Source organism: Pseudorca crassidens, chromosome 1 (genome assembly GCF_039906515.1).
Source record: "Pseudorca crassidens isolate mPseCra1 chromosome 1, mPseCra1.hap1, whole genome shotgun sequence".
Classification (NCBI taxonomy): domain Eukaryota; kingdom Metazoa; phylum Chordata; class Mammalia; order Artiodactyla; family Delphinidae; genus Pseudorca; species Pseudorca crassidens.
Window position 1 is genome coordinate 151,746,685 of NC_090296.1, and position 25,741 is coordinate 151,772,425.

Genomic DNA, 25,741 nt, shown 5'->3' on the forward strand with positions numbered 1-25,741 from the left:
AGACAAAGACAGAGACATGGAAGTTCAGAGGTCAGGCTGAGGGACAAGGGGATGATCTGGGAGAACAAGGCCATCGCGAGACAGCAGGGCCAATCTCCAATCTGGTGGACATGGGAGAACGACGGAGGGAGATCAACTGGGAGGTTCTGGGTGGAGAAAATGCTACTAGTCTCTAAACTCAAAATACTCTCGTTAGATTCAAATAGGATACATAACTAAGCGATCTGAATCCCTTTCGTAAGAGTCTGGTTGTAGAGTAAACCCAATTAATCAACCAATTAGTCCTTAAGACAGAGCTTTCTAAGTCTTCACACTTGCTTTTCCTAAATTTAAAAGCCCTAAGTTTGGTTACAGGTGGTATCTATACATATCAACTTCTTCAGGCAAAATGTTATCTATAAGCAATGACCAAAAAAAGATCTCTTCTGAAAAGACTAACAAACTGAGTGATGAATCAGAAATGAACATTTTCTAAATTGCCCAAATTTTACTATCATTTGTCTGCAAATCTTCTGAGTTTCAGAAAATATCCTCATTCAACTTCACCAGCAACCAAATGAAAAGCAATATATATAATATTAAATCAGCACTTGGGAGTTTATAGTGCCAGCAGGAACAACAGCTGCACAACCCTCTGGAAGCAGCCAAAGTTACACAGCAGCAGCCAGGAGTGCTCGTGTCTTGGGTCATTCCTTCCTATCTTTGGTAATTCTGTCTAAGAAATTCAGCATATATATGGAAAAAGCTATATTCTTGAGTATTTAAATCCTTTGCAGAACAAAAGCAAAGCATAATATGGACAAAGCAAACAAAATATGGACAGATTTCTGCACCCTTTGTATTAGTAAAATATAAATTTGAAACGGACGATACAAATAACTTAAAGCAAGCCTAAGTGATAACTAAGTCTGTGTATTTAAACTACCATAATAGCTAAAATAATGAAACAATGAAAGAATCTGCAAGCAAAATCTGTAAGCATTTAAAGCACTACTTCCTCGATATTTATATTTAATACTAACCTACTATATCTGTCTACAATAAGCAATAGCATCAATCATGCTTTTATTACTCTTCTGACATATCTGAGTATTTGTTTGCTTAATGACTGAAAGCACTGGGCTGGAGCCAGAAAGAGCTGGGTTCAGAGCCAAGTGTGTGACTCATTAGCTGGGTGTCATCATGACACCCCAACTAAAGAGGCGGGGCGGTGGTCTCCGTCACAACCACCCTACAGCTCAACTCGCCCAGCTTCAGCTGGACATTCTGACACCCGCCCCATGGGATACTGTCAGGATTAAACAAGACTGTGTGCTAAGAGATTCTCATAAATGGTGATTCTTTTTCTTATGAAAGGGAACTGGCAGAGCACAGACACAGTCACTCAGGTTTCCCTCATGGGGTCAATTGCAAATGTTCACTTACAAAAAGTGTTATTTCTATTAAGTGAATGGATCAGACCCACCCTTTAGAGAAGTAATTAGTAAAGAAACACGCTCAATCTCATCTGAAGTCCGTATGGAGACTACTTACTTGCAATCTGATAAATATCTGGTTCTTCTCTGGCCAGCTTTTCTCTGGCAACATCAGCTATTGGTCCAAAGATGGTTACAGGCCTCAGAAATCCAGCTGGGGAGATTCAAATGAAAAATAGCACAGTTTATACTTCTTCTTTCTTAGGCAAACTGACATTAAAAGGTATTAGGTTCATCTGTAGAAAACAGACTACCTTCTCGAAGAACAACTCTCTCATATGCTGGGAACTTTGTCTGAACCGGCTGGGCTGACAAATCTTCTCTGCTCTTGCGCAGATTTCTCTTGGAGCTACGCAGACCTCGGAATCTCCAGAAGTCGGCGCGGTCTCCTCCTGCCGTCTTTGGAAGTGTGTACTGTACACTGGCTAACTGCTCAGCTCTGGACAAGAAAAGACAAAAATAAAAATAAGGGTATTTTAAAAACAAAATGGAGAAAGACTTATAGTGAAACAAAATGTCAAAAACACTGGATAGAACTTCACATGCAGTTTAAATCTTAATGGTTAAACTAAAATAAAGGAGTTTATACAACTAAGTCAGTTTTAGATATGGTAAATACAGTGAAAATTAATTCTTTACGTTACCAAAATTTCCCAGTGGGACTGAAATATTGTCATCATTTCCTTAATTTGTTCTGTAAGAAGTATCCAAACATTCATACCTGTTCTTATTAGGGATGATGCCTCGTTCTACCTCCTTATGATTTTTGCCAATTCGAATAGCAAGCCAAGAGCCCAGTTTTCCGTTGTACAAAGTATCCACAACACGGAACACCTCTCCTTTGTTAAAACTAAGTCCATAGGGAGATTCCTTTTCATATTCAAAATGAGTTCTAATATAGAAAGAATCTCCTACATCTGATTCTACGATGCGACGATAAACTAAAAGGAATCAAAACAAAAAATTATCAGTAACTAGTGGGAAAAGATATTAATCTGAAGAGAATACATTACGTGAAGATTCTATTGATAATATCAACAATAACAAAAACAACAGTTTCCAACAAACGGTGGCTCCTTACTAATTACTAAGTATTCTGTCTTGTGGACATCATCATTAACTCACGAAATGGGAACTCTTAGCACTTCCATTTCACAAATGAGGAAACTACTGCAGATACAGATCAAGCAACTTGTCCAAAGCCACACATGCTTTCTATTTAAATCATCTAACTTAATTTCGCTGCAGCCCCTGCAAACCTCATCTATGTCCCATTTTCTAAATGAGTGGTTCTCAAATGAGGGCAATTCTGTTCCCCCCAGGGAAGAGCTGGCATACATGGAGACATTTTTGATAGTTGCAATTGTGTGTTGAAAGGAGGTGTGTGTGCTACGGACACTTAGTGAGCAGAGGGAAGGATGCTTTTAAACAGCCTGAAACACACGGGATAGCCTTTACAACAAAGAATTATTTGGTTCAAAACATCAACAGTGACAAGCTTGAGAAACCCTGTTCTAAATGAAAATGTATCTGCTTAATCACAGAGAAAATCAGGCATTCCCTTGCATTAATGCTAACAAACATCAGAGTATATTGCTTAGAAAACATGAATACAAAATTCAGAAGCTACCCATATGCACTTTTGTGTGGAATACTATAGGATTTTTCCGTGCAGATGGCACTCTACTTCAATAGAACGCCAGAAAGGTTGGCTGGTCCTATTACTGTGCTGTGTTAACAAGCACAGTGTAAGACTGTGTGCCCCTAAATGACAAAATAAACAAAATCTGTGAGATTAACAAATTCATTTATCACTTAACTTTGATTTATTAAAAATATTACAATTAAAATTCCTATTTAAGTCCTCAAACTTCTCCAGGTTTATTTTCTCAATATTCTGACAGTATCTCACCATCCTTCTTCTTCTGAGCCAATATGGTCACTTCTTCTCCTTTTGGGAGGTCAAGTAGAAAGAGGACAGCTTCTTCTCTTATGATATTTGTGAAGTCTACATTGTTTACCTGTTAAAATACATTTCACAAATTACTGCTGGTCATATTTTAAGATTATAAAAACATTTATCTATGCAGGAAACAAATATATCCAGAGTTTATCTAATTTGAAAATATCACATCTTCAAAAGTGAAAATTTTCATTTTACTTTGGAGAAAAGAATATACCCTAATTTAAAACAAGCAGGAACCAAGTAAATAAAGTGAGTGAAGGTGTAAAGTCACTTAAAGAGTAGTCACAATGCATCCCGACATTAGAGATCATGCACTGCAAAATCCAACCAATTCAGACCAAAAAAGACAACTTCTAATTCCAACTGTTTATTATTATTGCAAAATCTCGGGATTTAAAATTTTAAATTATAAGTTCTATGAATGTATAATAGAGCTCTACTTTTTACTAGGCTCTGAAAAAGAAATCAAAAGGAAACAAGATTAAAAAGAAAGAGTGCATGCATTGTGCCATCTCTGTAAGAGCATCTGTATGGTGTAAGCTCAGTGTCTGCCAAATCAATGTTTAATATTAGACGCTCCTAAGGACCAAAATGTAACTTATCAAAATGTCCCCAGTGACTATGTGCAGGATTACAGGTAGATTTTCTTCTACTCATCTTCTGGAAATTTTCCGCATTAAAAAAATTTTTTTTTCTACATGTACTACCTTTATGATATGAAACAACAAAAAAACTATTAAGAAATATTTTTTGAATGATGTATGATTACTTCAAACAGGATATGGGGTAGGTAAGAGAATAACAGGTCTGTTTAATTATCCATGTTGTATTTGAGAAAATGTAGACATCATCTGGAGGAATCATAACACAAAGTCAGGTGGAAACCAGTGAGTCAGGAGACAATGCCCTGACTTTCTGACATGTAAGTCTGAAGGGGGAGGAGGAGGACGGGAGTGGCCATAGGCAGCCAGCACAGTCTGAAGGGGCTTGCAGAGGGCTCAGAGGGCAGCTTCTGACCGCGGGCTGCTGCCAAAAGCGACCAAACCCAAGATAGAGATACGAAAGCAAGATAGAAGCAGGGGGCCGCTGACACATCCCAAGTTTTAGGAAGAATGATTAAAGAAGGTAGGAAAAAAACTGAAATGATTAGAGGAGCACCAGAAAAGCAGTGTTATGGAATCCAAGGAAGAAAGCACTTCAAAAAGGACTTGTTAAGAAGGTCAAAACACTAGCAAGAAATACAGGAAAATGAGGGCTGAAGATGACATTAGGTTGGCAATGCCTCATGAAAATTCACATTCAGTCATGGTTAAGGTGGAAGGCAGACTACACAACTTTATGACACAAGGACTGAAAAGCAAGCAGGGAAGGGACTCAACCAAACCTTCAACAAGTTCAACAGCCAAAGGAGAAAAGACAGACAATGGAAGGCTGATGAAGAACCAAAGGATAGGGAAAGAGGAAAACATGAACAAAGGAGTCATATTCTGGGGCAGGAGGAGAACGAATGCAGGACATGGGCAGGAGGCAGCCTGAATGCAGGAAGAGACCAGAACAGAGGTGGCAACGACAATCTGAGGCAATCTCCTCTGGCAAGAGGAGTAGAGCAGATGTAGGAACTCCCACTTGAGAGATCTGATCTTCCGATTAAAACAGCACATAGTGCATCTGGCAGAAAGTTTGGATATTTTAAAAAGAGGAGAGAAATAAAGATGGTACTACGTTACTAGGCGGCATTGCTTATGGAAAAGAAACAAAAACATACACAAACAAAAAACAAAAAAAAAGACCCGATTGGCACCCTGCATCTAAACTAGGCTTTCCTGGACTCTCCCCTCTTGTGGGGTATGAAGCTTCAGAGCCCAGGCAGCTTACACATGTGCCTGATGGAAACCCCATGTCTGCACACCTGAGCCATCACCTGTGGTGAAGAAGGTCCTACAGGGCTCTGTGGGCTGCTGCAAAGACTACTCCCACTGGAGAGGAACACCCGCCGCTGCCCTAGTGGCAAGTTGTGGCCCACGGCAGAGTCTAGCCAGCCTGAATGTTTAATTGAACTTAAAATAACTGGTGGATATTATGGGGCTCTAAGACTTACTTTTTTTAGGTTCTATGAACATGAGTGATTAACACGAGACCAAAGCACCACACTGTGTAGTAACAACACAGCAGTGAATAAGAGCAAAGGCAGGAATGAGAGACCTGATGGATTCTCAATCTGCATGCTAAATTGGTTCTAGACGCTACAACAGATTACAAGCTAACTGCGATAGTGAGTCTCCTGTGTCTGATGCCTTTTTCTAAAGATCTAAGTACTTTGAAACCACATAAGTTGACCACTGACATACCCTGAGAATCTGATCACCCTCTTCCAAGCCTTCTTTGGCAGCAGGGCTATCTTCAAGAACGCCAGCTACAAATATTCCAACATCATTTCCACCAGCCAGCCGCAAACCCACACTATCTCCTTTCCTGAATTTTACTAATTTCATGCTGGGCCTGTTAAGACAAATATTTCATTTGAAACAGTTAAGAGAAGCTTGAAGAGTTATAGCAAACTACTACAATAAAAACCATATTTAGAATAAAACAAAGGACCATCATCTCTAAAATTTGCCCTACACCTCTAATTTACTGAATAAAATTTATCATTAGAATACCAAACCAGATTTAATAGCACTTTCTTTTAATTTTTGATTAACAAAATAAGTTTCGAAATATCCAAATTCAATATGTAAGTACTGTTTTACATAATAATTATAAAATTACTTCATAACAATGCTTTCCCAACTCTGAGTCTTGGATTTATGTGGTACATTAACAATGGCTAAAAAATCTTCCATTTCTCCCACCCCAATTCATACCATATCATCTCTACTGAATAACTAAGAAGCACTATTGTACGAAGGTAGAAACTGAGCATAAACTGACAAATTTCCCTAATGCCAGAGAGTCAAAAACAGGCTCTAAGCACTGTAATCTCTATACCCAACAGACAGCGGTTTTGAAACTTTGCAGTTAGGGGACTCCTTCAGTAGTTCACACAGATCACTTACTCTGCAGCCCCTTTGAATTTTAAACAAAAAGCTTATCATCATTCAGCCTTTTGGGATTAGCCCCATATTTAAGCTCTGCCCCCTTCTTGCTAGAGAGAATGGAAAGGAATTAATGCAGGCACATTCCTCTACTATCAGTGTAGTGTCAAAGCTCTGTGACACTCCTAAAACACCAAAGAATGCCTTAGAAGAATGGCTAGATAGAAACACATCGTAACTAAGCATTACCCTTTTGGGTAATTAATTACAAATTACATACATAATTACAAATTTCCCTTCTAGGTTTCTATAACCATCCCACATTCCAAGCCAAGAAGACACACAATTCTACCTATTCTGACACGATGTGTGGGAAAAAGTCCTTTTCCTCTTAATTTACTAAGTAACAATGAGCAAATAATTAGAAACTAGTAGTAACGAAAAAAACACAAATCAAACGAATGAATGAGTTGAGGGAAGAGAGATGCCTCATTCTTTAAAACCAACTAAAGACCACCTTAGCTTTCAGAACGTACAAGGTAGTCACATTTGACCTTGTTTCTTCATGTAGAACTAACATTAGCTAGATGGAAACCTGAGAGTCTGTAGGTCAGATGAGGTCACTTACTGCCAGGGCTGGTGGTACCCTCAGTGCCCCAAATCCATTTACTGGCTTTACCATGGAGGGTGTGAGTCCCTCAGCTGTGATGGATCCTACTTTTCCAACTGCATCAAGAGCCTTCTGACAGACTCCTCTCCCAAACCAACTGTACAGACAGCTCTTTTAAACATTTCCTTAAAGTCCTTAAGGCGCCAGGTCCCTCAAGTCCTCTCCTAACACTGACCCATCTAGTGCACCTCAAAAAGTAAAATAGCTGATTGTAGTCTGCATCCTTTAGTAAAACCTGGCTTTTTATTGATAAAACCACTGTTCAAGGACAGGTCTACGCCCCATCTTAGGGTCATGTGCCCTACATGCCTAATATTTTATACTCTGCCCTGTGTTATGTCAACCACATGCAATAGCAAAAATCCTTCTGCCTCGAATCCAGTCACTGAATCTGAATGAATAACTAACCTTTCCTGGCTAAGCTACAAATCCTGCCCACATTCTCAGTTCTCTTTGGTATCTGTCCTTCAGTGCTCCCTCAGGGAAACAGGTCTCTGGAATCTAGTTATTAAAGTTTTCGTAAAACTTACAGAGTTAGGAAAGCTCTCAGGCCATTCTCTTTTTTTTTTTTTTTTTTTTTTGGCTGCACTGGGTGTATGCTACTGCCCACGGGCTTTTTCTCTAGTTGTGGTGGGCAGGCCTCTCATTGCGGTGGCTTCTCTTGTTGCGGAGCATGGGCTCTAGGCACGCGGGCTCAGTAGTTGTGGCGCACGGGCTTAGTTCCTCCATGGCATGTGGGATCTTCCCGGACCAGGGCTCAAACCCGTGTCCCCTGCATTGGCAGGTGGATTCTTTTTGTTTTTTTGTTTTGTTTTGTTTTGTTTCTGCGGAACGTGGGCCTCTCACTGTTGTGGCCTCTCCCGTTGCGGAGCAACAGGCTCCGGACGTGCAGGCTCAGCGGCCATGGCTCATGGGCCCAGCCGCTCTGCGGCATGTGGGATCTTCCCGGACCGGGGCACGAACCCGTGTCCCCTGCATCGGCAGGCGGACTCTCAACCACTGCGCCACCAGGGAAGCCCGGCAGGTGGATTCTTAACCACTGCTCCACCAGGGAAGTCCCCAAAATGTATAATTTTAAACTTGTGATACTTTCACCTATTTCAGGAGCCATTTCTCTCTACCAAGCTAGGTCTTATGGTAATAACCCAATTTTCTTTAGCAGAGAAAACAGATGAGAGCAGAGGTCTACATCTAATCTACTTTAGGAAATCTGGTAATTTTCCATTATTCATGTCATGTCTCTTTTACCAGAGAGGCAACAAAAACTAATCTGATGATCATGATAGTTTGAAATCTGGATATAAAATCTACATCTCAATCTCAATGTATAAAATATAAAGTAATAAAAGTTGTGAATATCAAAAACTTACTTTTGAGTTGCTAACTAATCTAGAACAGGTTTCTCAACCGGAGGTGATTTTGCCTGCAGGGAACATCTGTCAGAGCCTAGAGATATTTTTAGTTGTCACAACTGGGTGTGTATGTGTGTGCTACTAGCAGCCAGTGGCCAGGGACGCTACTAAGCATCCACCATGTAAAGGACAGTCCACCACAATAAACAATTATCTGGCCCCAAATGTCAACAGCGCTGAGATGGAGGAACACTGATTTGTTTTTAAAATGCTAGGGCTTTAGAATGCCTGTGAAAATTCTGATGTTTAAATAGAAAGCAATTTTCTAGTTTTGTAATTCCTAATCTAAAAACTAGGTAGAGAAAAAAACAGTGGTGAGAAAGAAGTAAACATCTTAAATGTTTCTTTGTTGTTCTCTAATCTCTAACTATTCTATCATATAAATAATTTTAAAAACCAAAACAAACACTAACCATAGCATTTAATAGTATACACTGTCTTTAAAAGCATATATAATATGGTTCGCAATTGAATTCTCAATTTAAATAATCCTTAGTAACGGGCAGAGGAGACAACACAAGTTTAAAACCACATTACCGAAGAATCCCATCTTCATGAGTTGCATTAGGCAGGATCCCATCAGATGGACTGACAGGTAAATCCACGTCTGGCTGTCCAACCTGAGCATACACAGGCTTTGGTTCTAAAAGAAAAGAAAATTTAAATTATGCAGGAATCACTTTACAAAATGGAATAACAAAGCAAGCAACCACTGAAATAACCAAACAATAAAAAGTCTGCAAAATACAGCAAAAATGTAAGTTCAGAGAACCTGATCAGGAACATATATACTACATATGCATATATCAGGGTACATTTTACAGTTATAAATTCTGGGATCTTTATAGCATGTATGCACGTTACATGGTCACCTATGCTTTCTATAGCTCCAGCTGTTACAGTCTGAAAAATATACTTTTTAGGGAAGAATAACAGAGGAAGAAGAATATAAGAAGAGAGAATCCCTACATTTCTCTGTTAAGACTGTCAAAGTAGCCTTCTTTCTTCACTCTGATACAGTTTATTTTTAAATTTCCACATTCCTGCCACTAAATAATCAGAGCAGAAACAGGTTTTGAGAGAAGGACCTCAGAGACAGTAGAACCAGGACCTCCAGGCCTGTCAAGCAACTGGATCTCAGAACCTGGCAGATTCTTATGTGTGGTCTTATATACAGGTCAGCAAGGAATACTTCATAAAGTGTTTCTGAAAACACTTTCAATAGACAAGAGAACTTTAAACAGTGTCTAAAGCCAATCTAATGTTTCCCTTAATGAGCAGTACTGGAAAACAACCTCACTCAGTGTGAACAGCTGTGAACCACAAATAACTTCTATCTGGAAAATCTGAAAAACATTCACGAACGTTTACTGATATACGGCAACCTCCCACTTACAAAGAAGATGCTGGAAGTACAGAAAAATTCACACATGGGTAGTAGGTAGCAGCAATAGTAGTAGTAATAATAATTGCATCTTTATATTTTCTGTAAATATAATTCTGTAAATTGTGAAACAATTTAGTCTGAATGCAAATGTTTCCTGCACTCTAGGCTAGGCTTACCTGGAAGATTGGGTGTTTGTTTCTCATTTCTTTCAACTGTAACTTCTTCCACTGTTTTAGGTGTGTGATCATCTGCATGCTTTACAGGAGTTGAGACAGCCCCGGGTTTAGAAATTCTCTCTTCCTCTCTGCTCCGGAGACTATACATCAGTAAAATAAAAACTTATGAGCATGCCAAGACAATGTCAAAAAAGGGTGACAAGGGACTTGCTCTAAAAGATAACAAAATATTGTAAAAACTTAGTAATTAAAACTAGAGTGCTACTGCCACAGAAACAGATAAATAGATCCATGTAACAAAACAGAAAATGGAGAAATATATCCACAGTACCAAAGTTTATTACGGAAGCAGCAGCCCAAAACTGCTGAAGAGAACACACTGTTTAATAAACAGTGTTTAGAACAACTGTCCACAAATTTAGAAAAATTAGATCTCTATGCATATCAATGACATAAGTATAAATTTCAGATAAAGTCTTAAACATAAAATATATTTTAAAAATCTTATCAAAAATAGAGGACTCTTAAAGTAAGATTCAGTGCACAAAATGAAGTGAATACATAAAAAGTTTTAAAAGGTGTGAAAATAATTTGAAAAAATATGTCTTAGGTTGAACCAAATGAATTTTAAGTTCAAACAACTGAACATTAGCAATTTGACCAAACAAATGTAACAGGAGTTCAATTTTAAGACTATATATTGATCTAACAATACATATAATAAGAATTTGATATTTAGAACATACGCAAACACACTTTTTAATTATTTTAGAATAAAAAGAGCCAATATGTGAACTCATGGACAAAAATGAAAAAGACCTTGGGCTTCCCTGGTGGCACAGTGGTTGAGAATCTGCCTGCTAATGCAGGGGACATGGGTTCGAGCCCTGGTCTGGGAGGATCCCACATGCCGCGGAGCAACTAGGCCCATGAGCCACAACTACTGAGCCTGCGCGTCTGGAGCCTGTGCTCCACAACAAGAGAGGCCGCGATAGTGAGAGGCCCGCGCACCGCGTTGAAGAGTGGCCCCCGCTCGCCACAACTAGAGAAAGCCCTCGCACAGAAACGAAGACCCAACACAGCAAAAATAAATAAATTAATAAACTCCTACCCCCAACATCTAAAAAAAAAAAAAAATGAAAAAAACCTAGAAACAGACTTCCCATAATATGGAAAATTTCTCATCAAAGGAATAAGCTGGAAGGATGCTCACCTGTGTTAAGTGAAACAAACTACTATCTGAGGAATATGTGCAGAGCCTGATCTTTTCAAATTATTTTTAAAACACACAGAAACTCTATGATGCTAAAATGTTTGCACGAGTACGGAGGAAAGCTTAATTCAAGAAGGAGATCTGGGATGAGGTGGAGTTGGCAGATTTGGCCTATTTCACCTAGAACGTTCTAACGAGCATACAATGCTTTCATAATTGAAGATTAAAAATTAAAATATTAAAGTTACAATGAAATAGAGTTATATCTGGAGACATGAAAATAGCCCCAAAATAAAATGTGAAGAACAAACTGCAGAATATACGTGGTGTGACATCACTAAGGTATTAAAGAAAACTCTCCACAGCTACACAAACACATGTCGACGCCACATGCAGAAAGACCCAGACGGACAGAGGCGACAGAGGTTCTCGGAGTGGGGAGCAGACAAAACAGCAGCCCAGGGAAATCTGAGATTTATCTCCACTATTTCAGTTTTCCTAAGAAAATATTTACATAGTACTTATGAAGGAAAGACTGAAATGTTTTTAAATATTTTAAAATAATGTTCATTATTTAAAAATGGAATTAAGTCTAATTTTAAACAATGAATTTGATTCTATTACTGCATATTATTAGCAGTCTCGTACCAGGCAAAAATTTCTTCCCGTTATCCTCTTGAAAAAATAAAACATAAGCACTTTTCAGAGTTTCTATTTTCATGTTCATCTAACTACTCAGTGGGGGTGTATTCCAGTTTTAAATTATATGTATTAAATGAGCTGCATGTAAGTAGAACAGTCTTTCAGAAAGTAAACCCAAGATATCTTCTAGCTCAAACCAGAATGAACTTTCTAAATCATAAAAGGTTAAAATTTTTAGCCACTGCTTATGTAATAAAATCTTACATACAATTAGTCTAAGTATAAATAAATACAGTTAAACTCTATCCCCAAACTGCTCTAGGCACCTCAGAATATAAAGGGAAATACAAAATAATAAATTCTCCTTGCATTCTTTGCACTGAAAAATGCAAATGATGCATTCTCATTGCATCTTTATAGATGCAATGAGATGCAAATCTCATTGAAGAGAATGAGATTAAAGAACTACATAATTTTAGTAGTTCTACAGATTTTGTTGCTCTGCAACAGACTTTAAAGACTATTTGCTTAAAAAAGATCAAAAAACAAACGTTTCCAATTGATTTTCTTGTTTCTTGTAACTTAAAAATTCTAAACTTAGAATGTGACCAAGTGACATTAATGATAACTAAGAATCAATGATAATATTTTAATCTGAACGTCCTCCCCAGTGATAACCAGGACTGTCGTGCAATAGGGCTCTTGCTCCGTACATCACACGGAACTCCCGCTAGTAGAGTTGGCTAATTTTCATACTCTATACCACCTTTCTTTAATTATTATGACTTAACATTGCAGATGGGTGGAACGCACATCATTCTATTAAATTTTTCATACAATTAATATTTGGAAAAATCATTGTTCATTTTTAGTGTATTTCCATTATCTACCAAAAGATGGAAGCATTATTCAATACATGCAGATTTGGAGCCGTGCTGTTAATGGAATTGTGAAGCAAGTCATTTATGTAATTTAAAATTTTCTAGAATCCATATTAAATAAATGAGGTGAAATCAATTAATACATTTTATTTAACTCAGTATACCCACAATATTATTTAAGTAATCAATATAAATGATTAATGAGGTATTTTACACATTCTTTTTTGTGTACTCAGTCATCAAACTCCAGTGTGTACGTTCACACTTACGTCTCTATTTAAACTGGCCACATTTCAAAGGCTCCACAGCCACATGTGGCTAGTGGCAATGGTGTTGGGCAATGAAGATCTAGAGTAACAGTATAGAACAAAATAATCAACTTTTCCAAACATTTAAAATGTTCTACTATGAGCATGTATGACCATTAAGTCTATTATAAGACAAAGAATAGAATTTAGACACACAGAATCAGCCTACAATCAGGGGCAGTTATTGAAAGTGAAGCCATAAAAAAGGAAAATATATTTTCCCCAAACCTTCCTTACATAGTTCTACCCTAATGGCTCCCATGTAATATTTAAGCTTTAGTAAAAAACAACTTTTGCTATTATGAGTCAAGCCAGCTTTATACAAAAACCATCTTTGTCCTGAGTTGGACTCATGTTTATCTACCACACTCTGGCTCCTAGTAGCCTAGAAAGAAACTCCAGGCATTCTAGGGGACCTTGAGACCCTCTGAAGGGTGTTTTTGTTTTTCCCCTGGAGGGTAAGCAAATAGGTTTTGTTTTTCAGATTTTTCACTTGTACATATTAATCTAACGGTAATGATCCATTAATCTAGAGACTTTGGGCTGGTTAAAAGCTCTGCGGAACAGCTGTTAAGACAAAGTCTCAGAAAGAGAGTTTTTACAGTCACATAAATGGGCTCATTGTAAACAGAGCCTTAAATTGTATCCAGTCAACTCTGTAAGTACAGTAGCAGATTAACACACATTCAACCAGATCAGCAAAGGGTAACAGATTAAGTGCAAAACTTCAGGTGTAAAGTCACAGCTGTTTGGGACCACTTAGTGCAGGCAGAGGGCAGGCAGCGAGGTCAGGAGAGGGACCTGGAGAGACACTGCAGGAGGAAGGGGCTCTCCTCCGTCCCCTCGGCAGCCCCTGCAGGACACAGGGGCCAGAAGCACTCAGTGGCCAGCAGCTTTCCCCAGACACTTCCTAGGTTGGTTTTACAGTGCGCGGTCTCTGACAAGACACCTCCTCAAGATTGGCTTTCCCAAGCCCCTTGGAGGGCAGATTTCCTGCAAGTTCATCCAGTGACACCACAGTGAATTCTCTGCCATGCAGTGGGCCTCAGGTGTTGTGAGGACAGGTGGGGAAGCTTCTTCCTTTGGCAAATCCATCTCAGCACCAGGGGAAGGACCTGCTCCTTACATCTGATTCTTATATTTTTCAGTTCTCTTTGTTTATTACTGGCGAATCCCTTGTCACTCCACTCTCGTTATATTTAATCTCTTTGTATTAAATTCGCTCTGTTCACAAGAAACTGTGCTTTCTGTCTTTTAGACGCTGATGAAATATGTCAGACTGCCAATTCTTCAAGGAGTTTTATTTCTGATTTCTAGTTCTCAAACACCTCCCCATCTGACTGGTTACATCTTATTTAAAACTAATCTTAATACAGGAAATAAACTGAGGCTGAATGTTCACTGTAATAAAAAATCCTTTTATAAAGCTAATTTCCTCTTATATAATAAATGACTCATCCTACATAAGCCAATTTATAATTTCTTTTCAGAAACTCATTTATTGCATAAAGGTAGGCAAGATCTACACAGCTTAGGATGAACACAGCAACTAGGTACCCTTTCAAGGCCACTGGACTATCTCAGCCCCAATTATCAATAAAGATAGAAACTTAGAAAGTAACTTAGCCAGACTCCAAAGTTCTTCTCCACTGGCAGGGACAGTTCGGCATGGAGGGCTCCTAATACATATGAGAAAGAAAAACTAAGGCACACTCAAGTCTGACTTCTCAGAATATTGCAGCCATTGCTAATCTTCTAAATTTCATATGGAAACAGATATTTACATACTGCGGTTCCTCCTCGACAGCAATTCAAAAATTACAGCATGGCACACAGACGATTATAGGGATGAAAAAGGCAGAGAGATGTGGAGATTCTGGGCTGGTACTTGGGCAGAGAAGTGAAGAGCTGCCCAGGGAGTATGCTGAGAAAGCAGGGGGAATAATTACCTTATATCTACTTGGCTACATTTGCAAGCAAAGTTCTCACAATTTAAATTTGTTCTTTATACATTGTAATCTATTTTCAAATATATATATATGTGTGGTGTACGTTTTTGAAAAAATATGAGTGTCTGTGTTGCTCACGTTGACAAATGGCTTTCTGGCAATAACCTAGCTACATATTTATATGAAGCCTATCAGCTTGTACAGAGATTCTCATCTTGCATGTTCCTTTATGATGATAATGACTAACCTAGTCCATCTGAATTAGAAAACAGATCTGTTGTTCAACAAGTGTAATTGAAAAAATGATCAATTTTTAGTAAGGAACAACTGGGGAAAGACTAAGAAGGACCCTTCTTTCACTTAAGGGACAACAGCATCATCAGGGCTTCACTGGTGGTATGATTATTACATACTTAGATTAATATTTAGAGTAAACCAAGCCTTGACTGTGCAGTATGTTTGGCTGATTTTATAACAAGAGACCAGTGTTACCATACTCTTCATTTTTTATTAACATTCTCTCAAAGGCAATAAAGAATTGTCCTACGTTATTTAAACTAGAAATAAGATTTTTCATATACTTACTACTTTTACACGTGAGTGGAAGTCTGTTTTTATAATATTTTATGTTTTATATTGTACAAGAAAATAGTTCTCAGCTGATGGAGTAAATAAAATGTACACTTTTACTTTAAAAATAGTGACTATAAAGTATAATATTTAAGCTTGCCTTGCTGTCATTAGGTCCATGAACTCCTCTTAGGGGTTAAAATCCATCACCAATCACTGAGCACAACACTACTAGACCTTGGTCTATATTAACTAGAGAAATGTATCAGCTATGGTCCTCCCTCAGCCCTTCCCCTTACAAAGCATATGAAAACAAAACCTCAGTTTGGAGTTTTAATCCTGTAACCGAAAATTCCCAAGGATTGAAAGTAACAGTTGGCTCTTATCTGAATAACAGAAGTTCAGGATGGGTCTTTAATATACTCACTTTCAAAGGTTAGACAAAGAATCTTATTTTAAAAAGATTTAGTAACAATTCAAGTGATAAACTTTGAAGTTTCACATTCTCCCTAACCAATTTTCCAAAACAGGAAAAAAAAAAAACGTTTAAGAACTCCAAATCCCTGGCTATGTTGCCCTTGTGGTCCAGCCACACCAGTCACCTTGCTGTTCTTCCAACAAGCTGAATGTATCTCCATCTCTGTCTTATTCTGGAATGATCTTCCTTTGGCTGGCTCCTTCTCACTCACTCATACCAAGATAAGTTGACCGTAGAGAAGCCTTCTTTCTGCCCAAGCGTGTCTCTAATACTGCCCCCTCTTCCTGCACTATCACATCACCCTGATTTTCTTTACCACTAATGCAAATTACTGTTTCATATTTCAAACGCATTTATCAGTTTTATTCACTTGGATATAAGCTCTATGGTACAAGGGATCTTGCCTAGATTGTTGAGGGCATAATTTATAATCATACACTGACAACATGTGCATTATCAAAAAATACTTCATAGGGGTTTCCCTGGTGGTGCAGTGGTTGAGAGTCCACCTGCCGATGCAGGGGACACGGGTTCGTGCCCCAGTCCGGGAGGATCCCACATGCCGCGGAGCGGCTGGGCCCGTGAGCCATGGCCGCTGAGCCTGCGCGTCCGGAGCCTGTACTCCACAACGGGAGAGGCCACAACAGTGAGAGGCCCACGTACCGAAAAAAACAAAACAAAACTTCATAAAGGAAAAATGAGCGGGGTAATGTCAAAATTACTGGTGAAGGAAAAAATCTTTCAACCTTCACTGAAGAACACTCACCGTGCTGACTGCTGATCACTCACCATCAACTGTGCACGGCACAGGAGGCATAGAAAAGGAGGCATCAATTGTTGATTAAATTCACTAAGATTTAATAAACTGAATCTCTCTACCTGACTATCTCTGAGGTGAAAGCAGGAGGGAAAAAAGGATGCAGGACTCCACAGCATGTCTGAAAAAGAAAATGTAATAGTACCTGCACCAAATTAATTACCAACAGTATCACATATAAATCTTGTTTTGAATCAAGCATCTTTCAAATTGGAGGTAATAAAATCTTTTCTATCTAAGACAAAGGACTAAAACCAAGGATCAGGGGAAAAAACCCTGAAATTCACCAGTCAGAAGAAGGTTATACTTCTCTACATTTTGAAACAGTAAAAATAAATGTTCAGCTTATGTATATGGATGTTTCCACAATAATTTTTAGCCTATTGGCAAAGTTCTATGTATGTTCCAAACAGAACTACACAATATCTAACAGAAACGATATATACTAGGGCAAAAGAATATTTACAGCTCTCTAAACTCAAAGAAAACAACTATGGAAGGTGACATATAAGGTGTGTAAATAAAAAAACTAGATCTTTAATTTAAAAGCCAAGGCTTCTCTAAGGTATTTAAGCAGAAACACCATATGCCCTACATGCATGTTTATGAGGACTCACCTGGCACTCTGAGAGAACAAAGGCATGAACCTGCATTCAACCCTGATGATATAGGTGGACTGTATAGTTAAAGGATTTTTGATCCCATTATTTAACTTGATTATTTAACTTGGCTCAATGCTCGGATTTAGGCTAGAAATTCGCATTCATAAGAACAAATTTAATCATCATATATTTGTTACACCATAAGCAGTATCAATACTGACACCACTAACTTCAGAATTCAGTGGAGACATTTCTCTCAAGAGAAACAAACAATGAAACAAGTATTTTAAACTTCTACAGTTTTAATCTCTAGACTGCTTTCAAGTACTTCAGAAGCAATCATTTTTATGAAATAGATATGCTAAATATAAATCAGACTTTTTCCTGTTTGTTAAAATATACAACTCCCTAAAAACCTTAAACAGCTTATTCTCAGATGCACCTTGTCAGTTTATGGAATGACTGAGTATAAGAAATACAAACCTTTACAATGCAAATTTTCTACAGTTGAACCTTATCCTAACTGGTCTGAGCTTTTACTGTAATAGAATTTTTTCAACAATGTGACGGCTTATGATTAATCAGTAGCATGAGAGTCACTTTTATTAAAATAGTTTATAGAACAGAACCAAAAACGTAAACATATGTTGCTCCTCTAGGGAGAAAACGCATAAAATGGATCTGTTAAATTAACTGTAAATACTAGGGAGAGTACAATATAACCAAACAGAGGCTTAGAACACACTCTGCAAATCCAATACTCTCTAGTCATGCAGGGACTGCAGTGAAATCAGTGAAAGAGTCTTCTCATTGACAGCCCCTGACAATCGCCATGAGGCAGTGCCACCAGCCAAGGACTCTCAGTATGCCCAGCTCCCTCCTAGAGAGGGAGTCTCGGCCCAGAGTGGGCAGTGAAAAAACACCGAATAAAATATACAAAACAAACTTAGCAACAGCATCAAGCTATAACAAAATCACTGTAATAATTCTCTATACATATATTATTTTTCAATTTAAAAACAAAACTATTTTAACATCCTAGACCAGGGAAGGACTGGCAGACTTTTTCTGTAAATGGCTCTGTGGGCCATGCAGTCTCTGCCACAACTTAATTAGGATGAGTTCCAGTAAAACTTTATTTGCAAAACCAGGCAGCAGTCTGGATTTGGCCCACAGGCTGTAGTTTGCCAGCCCATGTTCAAGACAACAGTAAGGGTACACTGCTCATCCAATTATTATGAAGAAACACGCTCATGTGTTTTTCTCAGAACTCAGACCATATAACATTTGTTCTCCAAGAAAAGAACATCACACAGAGGAACATAAGTAGGTCATGACAACAATGGAACACAATGGAATGCTTTATAGATTTCTGCTCCCTTAAGTAACCTTCCACTTTTTTCTTTCTCTACACCCATAAGGTCAAACACTTAAGTCAAAAGGCCAAGAGCTTTAATCCTGGCTCTAATCTCTTGTCAACTACATAACCCTGGACTTTATCACAACCACTCAGCTTAAGCTGACTTGCCTACAAAACGAGCAAATCTTCTTAGAAATGGTTTAATATGAGCAGATGTGAAAGCACTTTTGGAAACTCTAACTGATGATACTATTACTACTACTACTAATCACCATACTAATGTGAGCAGCCAATATTTGCGCCAGGTGTTCTAATAACTAATTTAACTTTCACAACTTTGTAATGTATGATGCCTTTTTTTTACAGCAAATGAGAAAACTAAAGTGCAGAGAGGTTTCAAGGTTGCGCAAGTAACCAATGGCAGGGTGGGACTTAAACCCAGGAAAACTTGCTTCAAAGCCCAAAGAAATCACTATATTCTATTGCCTCTGACAAAATGAAAGTTACTATTCTCAACAGATAACTGCAGTCTTACAAACATACGAAAATACTCAGAAATCTAGGAAGAGAAAAAGGTGGGGCTAGTGTTTTACACACTAAACTGAAACTTTTCTCACCAGTCTTTTTTGTTTCACTTTTTAAACAAGAGCATTTAAAGAATATTTGTAAAACAAAGACATCTGTACAAAATTAAATAACAAAAAGAAAATGTCCCATGTGTTTTTTAATACTAGGATTTTACTCTCTTACTATATCTAAGTTGTTTCTCAAAAGGCAAGGCACCCTCTATTTTAAAACTCCCACAGTTATCTGGATTTTAATATTAACTTTAGGGGGGAAATGAAAATGAAACCTTTAAGCAACTGGTACTACTTTACATCCTGTCTTTTGACAGGCCACTTAATTTTCAGGAATTATATTCTCAGTACAAACATTTGGAAAAGAATCTGAAGACTTTTTGTCTTCTGTACTCAAAGTACTATCTTTTCCTTAGTATATGCTACATGTTCTAACCAGAAGTTCCCAAATCTGGTAATGTATAGAAGAGAATGCTATCAGGAACTTTAAAAAAGTATTCCCTGCCTCCACCTCAGATGAACTGAGAAGCAGGCCCAGGATTCTGTATTTTTAAAAGATCTCATATAACTGGTGTTACCCATAAAGAATACTTGAGGTTCCCAAGAGAGTAAAACAACCCAATATAATATGAAGATAGTTAAAAAAATTTTTAAATCCTCTTCAACTTTTAAAGTTACAGATGTCAAGTGTTTAGGAACTCTAAATGGAAAAAAGTAAGTATCAGAAAGAACTTTCTAAGGTTTAGAATTTGATTACAATAAATACAAATGGCCAAAGTTTTGATGAGCATTTCTTTCTTTCTTTTTAAAGGAAAATCATGTCCAAATTGCTTGATGCCAGCCTAGCTTCTAGGTGAGAGAACTGTGTTACAATTACAGCCACTCCCTGTGACTCATCAGGGATGTTAGCTCTGTCACTGTGTACATGTTGCAGCAGCTGTCCTTTTCCAGATAAGGTCTGTACTGTGTCAGGGAGATTTTTAGAATTAATATGTTAACCTGCAGCAGTTAAAACTAATAATCGACTATAAGTCCATTTTGCATGTGACATACTATAATATTCCTTAAAAAAATTATAACATTAATTACAAAGATCAGGGTTAATACAATTTATATGTCTAAAATCTGAAATTCAGAGAGAATCAGCCTCACAAATATCTAAACTCAGGGGTGCATAACAACTGTTATCTGTATGATTTCTGACAATCTTGAGGACAGCTCTCTCCCAGGGAGGGACTTCTCCCTTGCCTCCTCAGGGAACACTCCCTGTGGTCCACCTCTGGGCGTTCTATCTATATTGTTTTTCTTGGCACTTTTAGTGACTTCTATGGCTTCAGCTAACACCCTCATGCAGTAAGTCCCAAATCACCACCTTGAATCTTAAACTGGTCAGCTCTGGACCTGAAATTTCAAGTGTCTACAGAAGATCTCCATATGGATTGCTGTTAAACCCTAGGTCCACCCCTAGGTGGCCTACAGAGCCCTGGGGAATGTCCAGAATTCTTATGTAAAGTGCTACACGTATGTGTACATGTGCATTTTTCTGGAAAGAAGAGTCATAATTTTCCTCATATTCTCAAATGTATATGTGACCCCAGAGACTATAAACTCAGGTAAGTCATATACTACTAGCATAGCAGACCCTTTGGCATAAATACCAGACAGTGTACTTTAAAGCAGAAAATAAAGTCCAGGTTAATCTCTCCACTAAAGGACTTCTACTGTATACAGTTAACTTGTCCTAAAGCTTGCTAGCATCTTCTAATGCAGTGGGTCAGCAAATTGCAGCTGAGAGCCAACTTTTTAAAAATAAAGTTTTATTGGAAAACAGCCATGCCCATTTATTTACATACTGTCTACAGTTAGTTTTGTGCCACAAAGACAGAGCTGAGTAGTGACAAGACTTGGCTCACATGCCTAAAATACTTACTCTTTGGCCTTTTATGAAACAGTTTGACCTCTGTTATTCTAGATAAGAAATACCTAAATTGATAAAGAAACACGAACCTAATTTAAGTAATCCAAAGACAACCTATCTTCTAATTTTATTTCTAAGCAAAACCAGAAACATGTACCAAGCACACACACCTGTTTTATTTTAAACAACAGAGCATGATTACCTGCCATTGCTGGGCTGCTGTGGAGACTGTCTAGAATGGTCAGAAGGCTCTGACCGCTGGTCAGGAGATCGTGATCGGCTGTGACGGGGAGGCCGGTCGTGTGATCGACCAGAATGATCTGATGCCAGTGACTGAATTTCTGAAATGTCTGTTAAACAAAAGAGTGCTGTTTATTTTCCCATGAAATGACTACAGTAAAATATAAGGTACTCCAATAATAATGGAAATAAGTTACTAAATATAACTTCATATAAAATGGTTGATTTAAGCATTAACTTAATCAGCTACTATTCGATATTGGTGAGCTGTCAACAGAAAAAATTTTTTTTGAATTCTTGTATTTTGAAGGTGTCTGGCTTATAGAAAATTATCATTTCATTCTAAAATGTCAAATCTTCCCACTTTAAGAAACAGGTCACTTAAAGGGTCTCTGCAAACAGAGCCACACTCACCATCTCTCTCAGAGGCATTAGCAGAGTGGATACTGTCAGAAAGATCAGGGACATTCAGCAGGGTAGCCCGCTCATCTCTCTGAACTACCATCTTTAACTTGCCTTTAGACCTCTCTATCAATGTCTTTGCATCTGTCAATGACATATTTTCCGTCACGGTACCATTTATCTGCAACAGAAAAGAAACTATAGGTTGAAGGTAAATGACAAAAATACAAACGTTAACTTAGTCTGACATGAACAGGAATATCTAGACTACTCCTGGGCTTGCTCTGAGAACCAAAATATTCCCTTTACACTCTTCCTAAACTATCAAAGTACTCCTCCTTACTGAAATAATAAAATCTGTACTACACTGCTGCTCTGCCAGAAAAGCCCAAATTAGCATCTTCTACCTCCTCCCCATCACTTTCTATTACTCATGGGCAAACTAACAAAACACATCAATAATATCCGGAGGAGTTATCAAAACCACTTAATGTGGAACAACAAACAAATCTATCTATAAAAGTAACTCCTATTAGTGAAAAATACACATTTGGCGCTATTAATTCTCTAGGATGACTCTATGCCCAAAGAAAAGCGTCAGTGTTGACATGTAATAATAGCCAGTGGCAAACTATCTAGTCCCCAAATACTGATTTTTAATTCTTTTTGGCAAAATCGCTTCAAGCATGAACAGGAGCTATGTGGTCACACTAGAACTTGTTTTCTACTGCAGTTCATCAAAATGTAAGAATATGACTATACCTTCAATACAACATCGCCTTCTTGAATATTGCCATCTCTTGCTGCCAAACTATCTTGTGAAATTTCCTTTACAAATATATGGCTGGCCAATCGAAGACCATATTCTGAAATAATATATTTAAATGTCTTTAGTGTAAAATCCCAAGAGTAAAATCCCAAGACTCTTAAATAGAGTTTAAAAGTATGAAACTAATAATCACCGCATAGAGTTTTTAAGTACAATCAGTAATAAGAAATTATTCTTGGCCTCCCTGCAAAGAAGACATTTCCTCTAATCATCAGAAAGTTTTCACTGTCAGTGTGAAAGCAAAGGGAAAGTGCCTGGTTCAAACAAAAGATTGACACATCGTGCTCTCACTGTACTGAAAGAGAGAAAAATCCGAAGAGATAACCATTTCTCTCTGATGGTGTCATGCTGATGCACTAGCTTCTCAGAAGGTTTAAAGAATAAAATTCTGAAAAGGAAAACTCTGGAATCCTTTACGATTTTGTTGATGACTTTAACACCTCTCTGAGAGACATACACAGAGCATCAGTGTGCACCACTCAAACGAGGGCTTCAAACAAGCCAAGCAGATGTGGGGAGGAGTTAAAGATGCCAGTCCTTCCAACAACCGACAAAGTGCCCAAAGTGCCCAGGAGCGTGGCAACATTAATTGCACCTGTGGGTGAAGGAGTGGTCAGAGTTAAAGAAGTTACCAGGAGAGTCCAGAAAACTGTCCAGGGGGCCCGCAAAGCTGTACAATGACTACAACTAACAGTATAATGTCAATAGAACAGGACTGCCCCGGTTGCGTTAGGATAAAGAGTAGGACTGAGTCTTACTGGGAAAGAAAAACAAAACAAAAACCAGAAGGGAAACAAAACTGTTTTTAAGATGGGATAAGTTAGCAGACCTGCTACTCAAGCTTTTAAAAGTTACATCAGTTACAGTTCAACTTAAGGCAAATATACAAAGAGTGTTCACAAGTAGGAATAGAATCAGGGTTAAAAAAAAGAAAATGACCTTCTAGGGGATCTAGGCAGTCAACTATGTGTGCTTTAGAAATGGTGACTATATCTCACAGAAAGAAAGTATTGATTAAAAGACTGTCCTTATTTAAGACTTAAAAATTATAGATGACCAAACTACAGAGATGACTCTAAAATATTCCTTGTATATTAATGTATTCGTTTATTCTAAGTATTTCCTTAGTAAATATTAACTAGGTGGTAGGCACTAGAGATAAAAACCAGCAATTGAGACAGTCCCTGCACTCTGGCAGCTTCCCTAGTCAGTAGGGAAAAAGACGTTACCACAATTACCTGTGTGATGAAGAGTTCGGATGGAGCAATACATGATTCTGTGCCTAGTGGGGGTCAGAGAAGGCCTCCCTGAGAAGCAAATGCTAAAGCTGAAACTCTACCTAAGAAATACTAACACTAAACCTGAGAAATGGACTTCCCTGGTGGCGCAGTGGTTGAGAATCCACCTGCCAATGCAGGGGACACAGGTTCGAGACCTGGTCTGGGAAGATCCCACATGCCGCGGAGCAACTAGGCACGTGAGCCACAACTACTGAGCCTGCGCGTCTGGAGCCTATGCTCCGCAACAAGAGAGGCTGTGATAATGAGAGGCCCGCGCACCGCGATGAAGAGTGGCCCCTGCTTGCCACAACTAGAGAAAGCCCTCGCACAGAAACGAAGACCCAACACAGCAAAAATAAATAAATAAACAAATGTGGGTTTTAAAAAAAAAAAAGAATATAAACCTGAGAAATGAGATTGGGTGGGGGTGGTGGGGTGTGTGTGTGTGTGTGTGTGTGTGTGTGTGCGCATGCGCGTGGGTGTGGGTGTGTGCGTGCGTGTGCACACTGGTCAAGACAGAATGGTTAAAAACAAGTGCACCAGAAGGTATGAAGGAAAGACAAGACAGGTTTGATGAAGTCATAAGTGTAGGGCAAGAGTCAGACAGAGAAGCAGCCCAGAGGACCCTGTAACCATGTGGAGCAGTCCACAGAATGGACCAGGGAGATCCAGAGACTGCATCATGAGGCTGGGTGAGTCACTTAATAGACAGTGGTGTCATGCTCCTCACCCGCCGTGCCCCACAACACAAAAAAGGAAAAAGTAACGATGTGTTGATTAACTTGATTGTGGTGATCGTTTCCTAGTGTATACATACCTCAAACCATCACACTGTACACACCTTAAATACATAACAACTTTACATATTAATATACAATGTCAATTACACCTCAATAAAGATGGAAGAAAAAAAAAGATGCTGGTAGCTTGGATGAGGGTGGTGGTGGTGGAGAAAGGAGGAGTAGGACAGTCAAGTGTGGTGTTTAGGAAGTTAGAAGGTGTTAACCGGGCATAGGAAAGCAGGGGAAAAAAGATGTCACGGAAAACTATACCATGCTGCCCCCGGCTGGCTTGAGAGACCGGGTAGACAGGAATATATGCAATGGGATATTTCATAAGAAACATTCCACGAGGGAGATGTGCTGTATCTGAGGGATGCAGACGAACACCTAAGTGTACATGCCTATGAGTCAGCTGGGGCACCAGGGTACACACACTGGACCTAGGGAAGGAGCTGTGCCATCATGAGCAGCCCACGACACTGAGAGACATGAGATTTCCTAAAGATGTTATATGAAGTAGAAAAGAGATTCTAGAACAGAAATCCACAGAACACTGAAAGGTAGAATGAGGACAAAGAGATTGCCAAGGATACAGAAAAGAAAGAGGGAGGAACCCCTGAAACCCACAGCATTACAGGAGCCAAGAGAAAACATTATTTCAAAAAACAGGGAGTGGTTAATTATTAGAGAAATGCAAATCAAAACTACAATGAGGTATCACCTCACACCAGTTAGAACGGGCATCATCAGAAAATCTACAAACAACAAATG

At 38.5% G+C, this 25,741-nt stretch overlaps 1 protein-coding gene across 9 annotated transcripts in view; it reads right to left on the reverse strand.

Moving 5' to 3' along the window:
- TJP1 (tight junction protein 1) overlaps positions 1–25,741 on the reverse strand; it is a 253,410-nt gene that overhangs the window by 27,211 nt on the left and 200,458 nt on the right. For all 9 annotated transcript variants that reach the window (XR_010933055.1, XM_067699273.1, XM_067699305.1 and 6 more), the window contains 10 exons: positions 22,842–22,945; positions 22,092–22,260; positions 21,640–21,787; positions 10,122–10,261; positions 9,096–9,201; positions 5,790–5,940; positions 3,388–3,496; positions 2,197–2,416; positions 1,730–1,914; positions 1,534–1,629 (listed from right to left, as the gene is read on the reverse strand). Coding sequence is in view for 8 of the 9 variants with exons in the window: in XM_067699273.1 (XP_067555374.1) it covers positions 1,534–1,629; positions 1,730–1,914; positions 2,197–2,416; positions 3,388–3,496; positions 5,790–5,940; positions 9,096–9,201; positions 10,122–10,261; positions 21,640–21,787; positions 22,092–22,260; positions 22,842–22,945 (1,428 nt within the window). In the remaining variant the exon portion in view is untranslated. The remainder of the gene's footprint in view (positions 1–1,533; positions 1,630–1,729; positions 1,915–2,196; positions 2,417–3,387; positions 3,497–5,789; positions 5,941–9,095; positions 9,202–10,121; positions 10,262–21,639; positions 21,788–22,091; positions 22,261–22,841; positions 22,946–25,741) is intronic.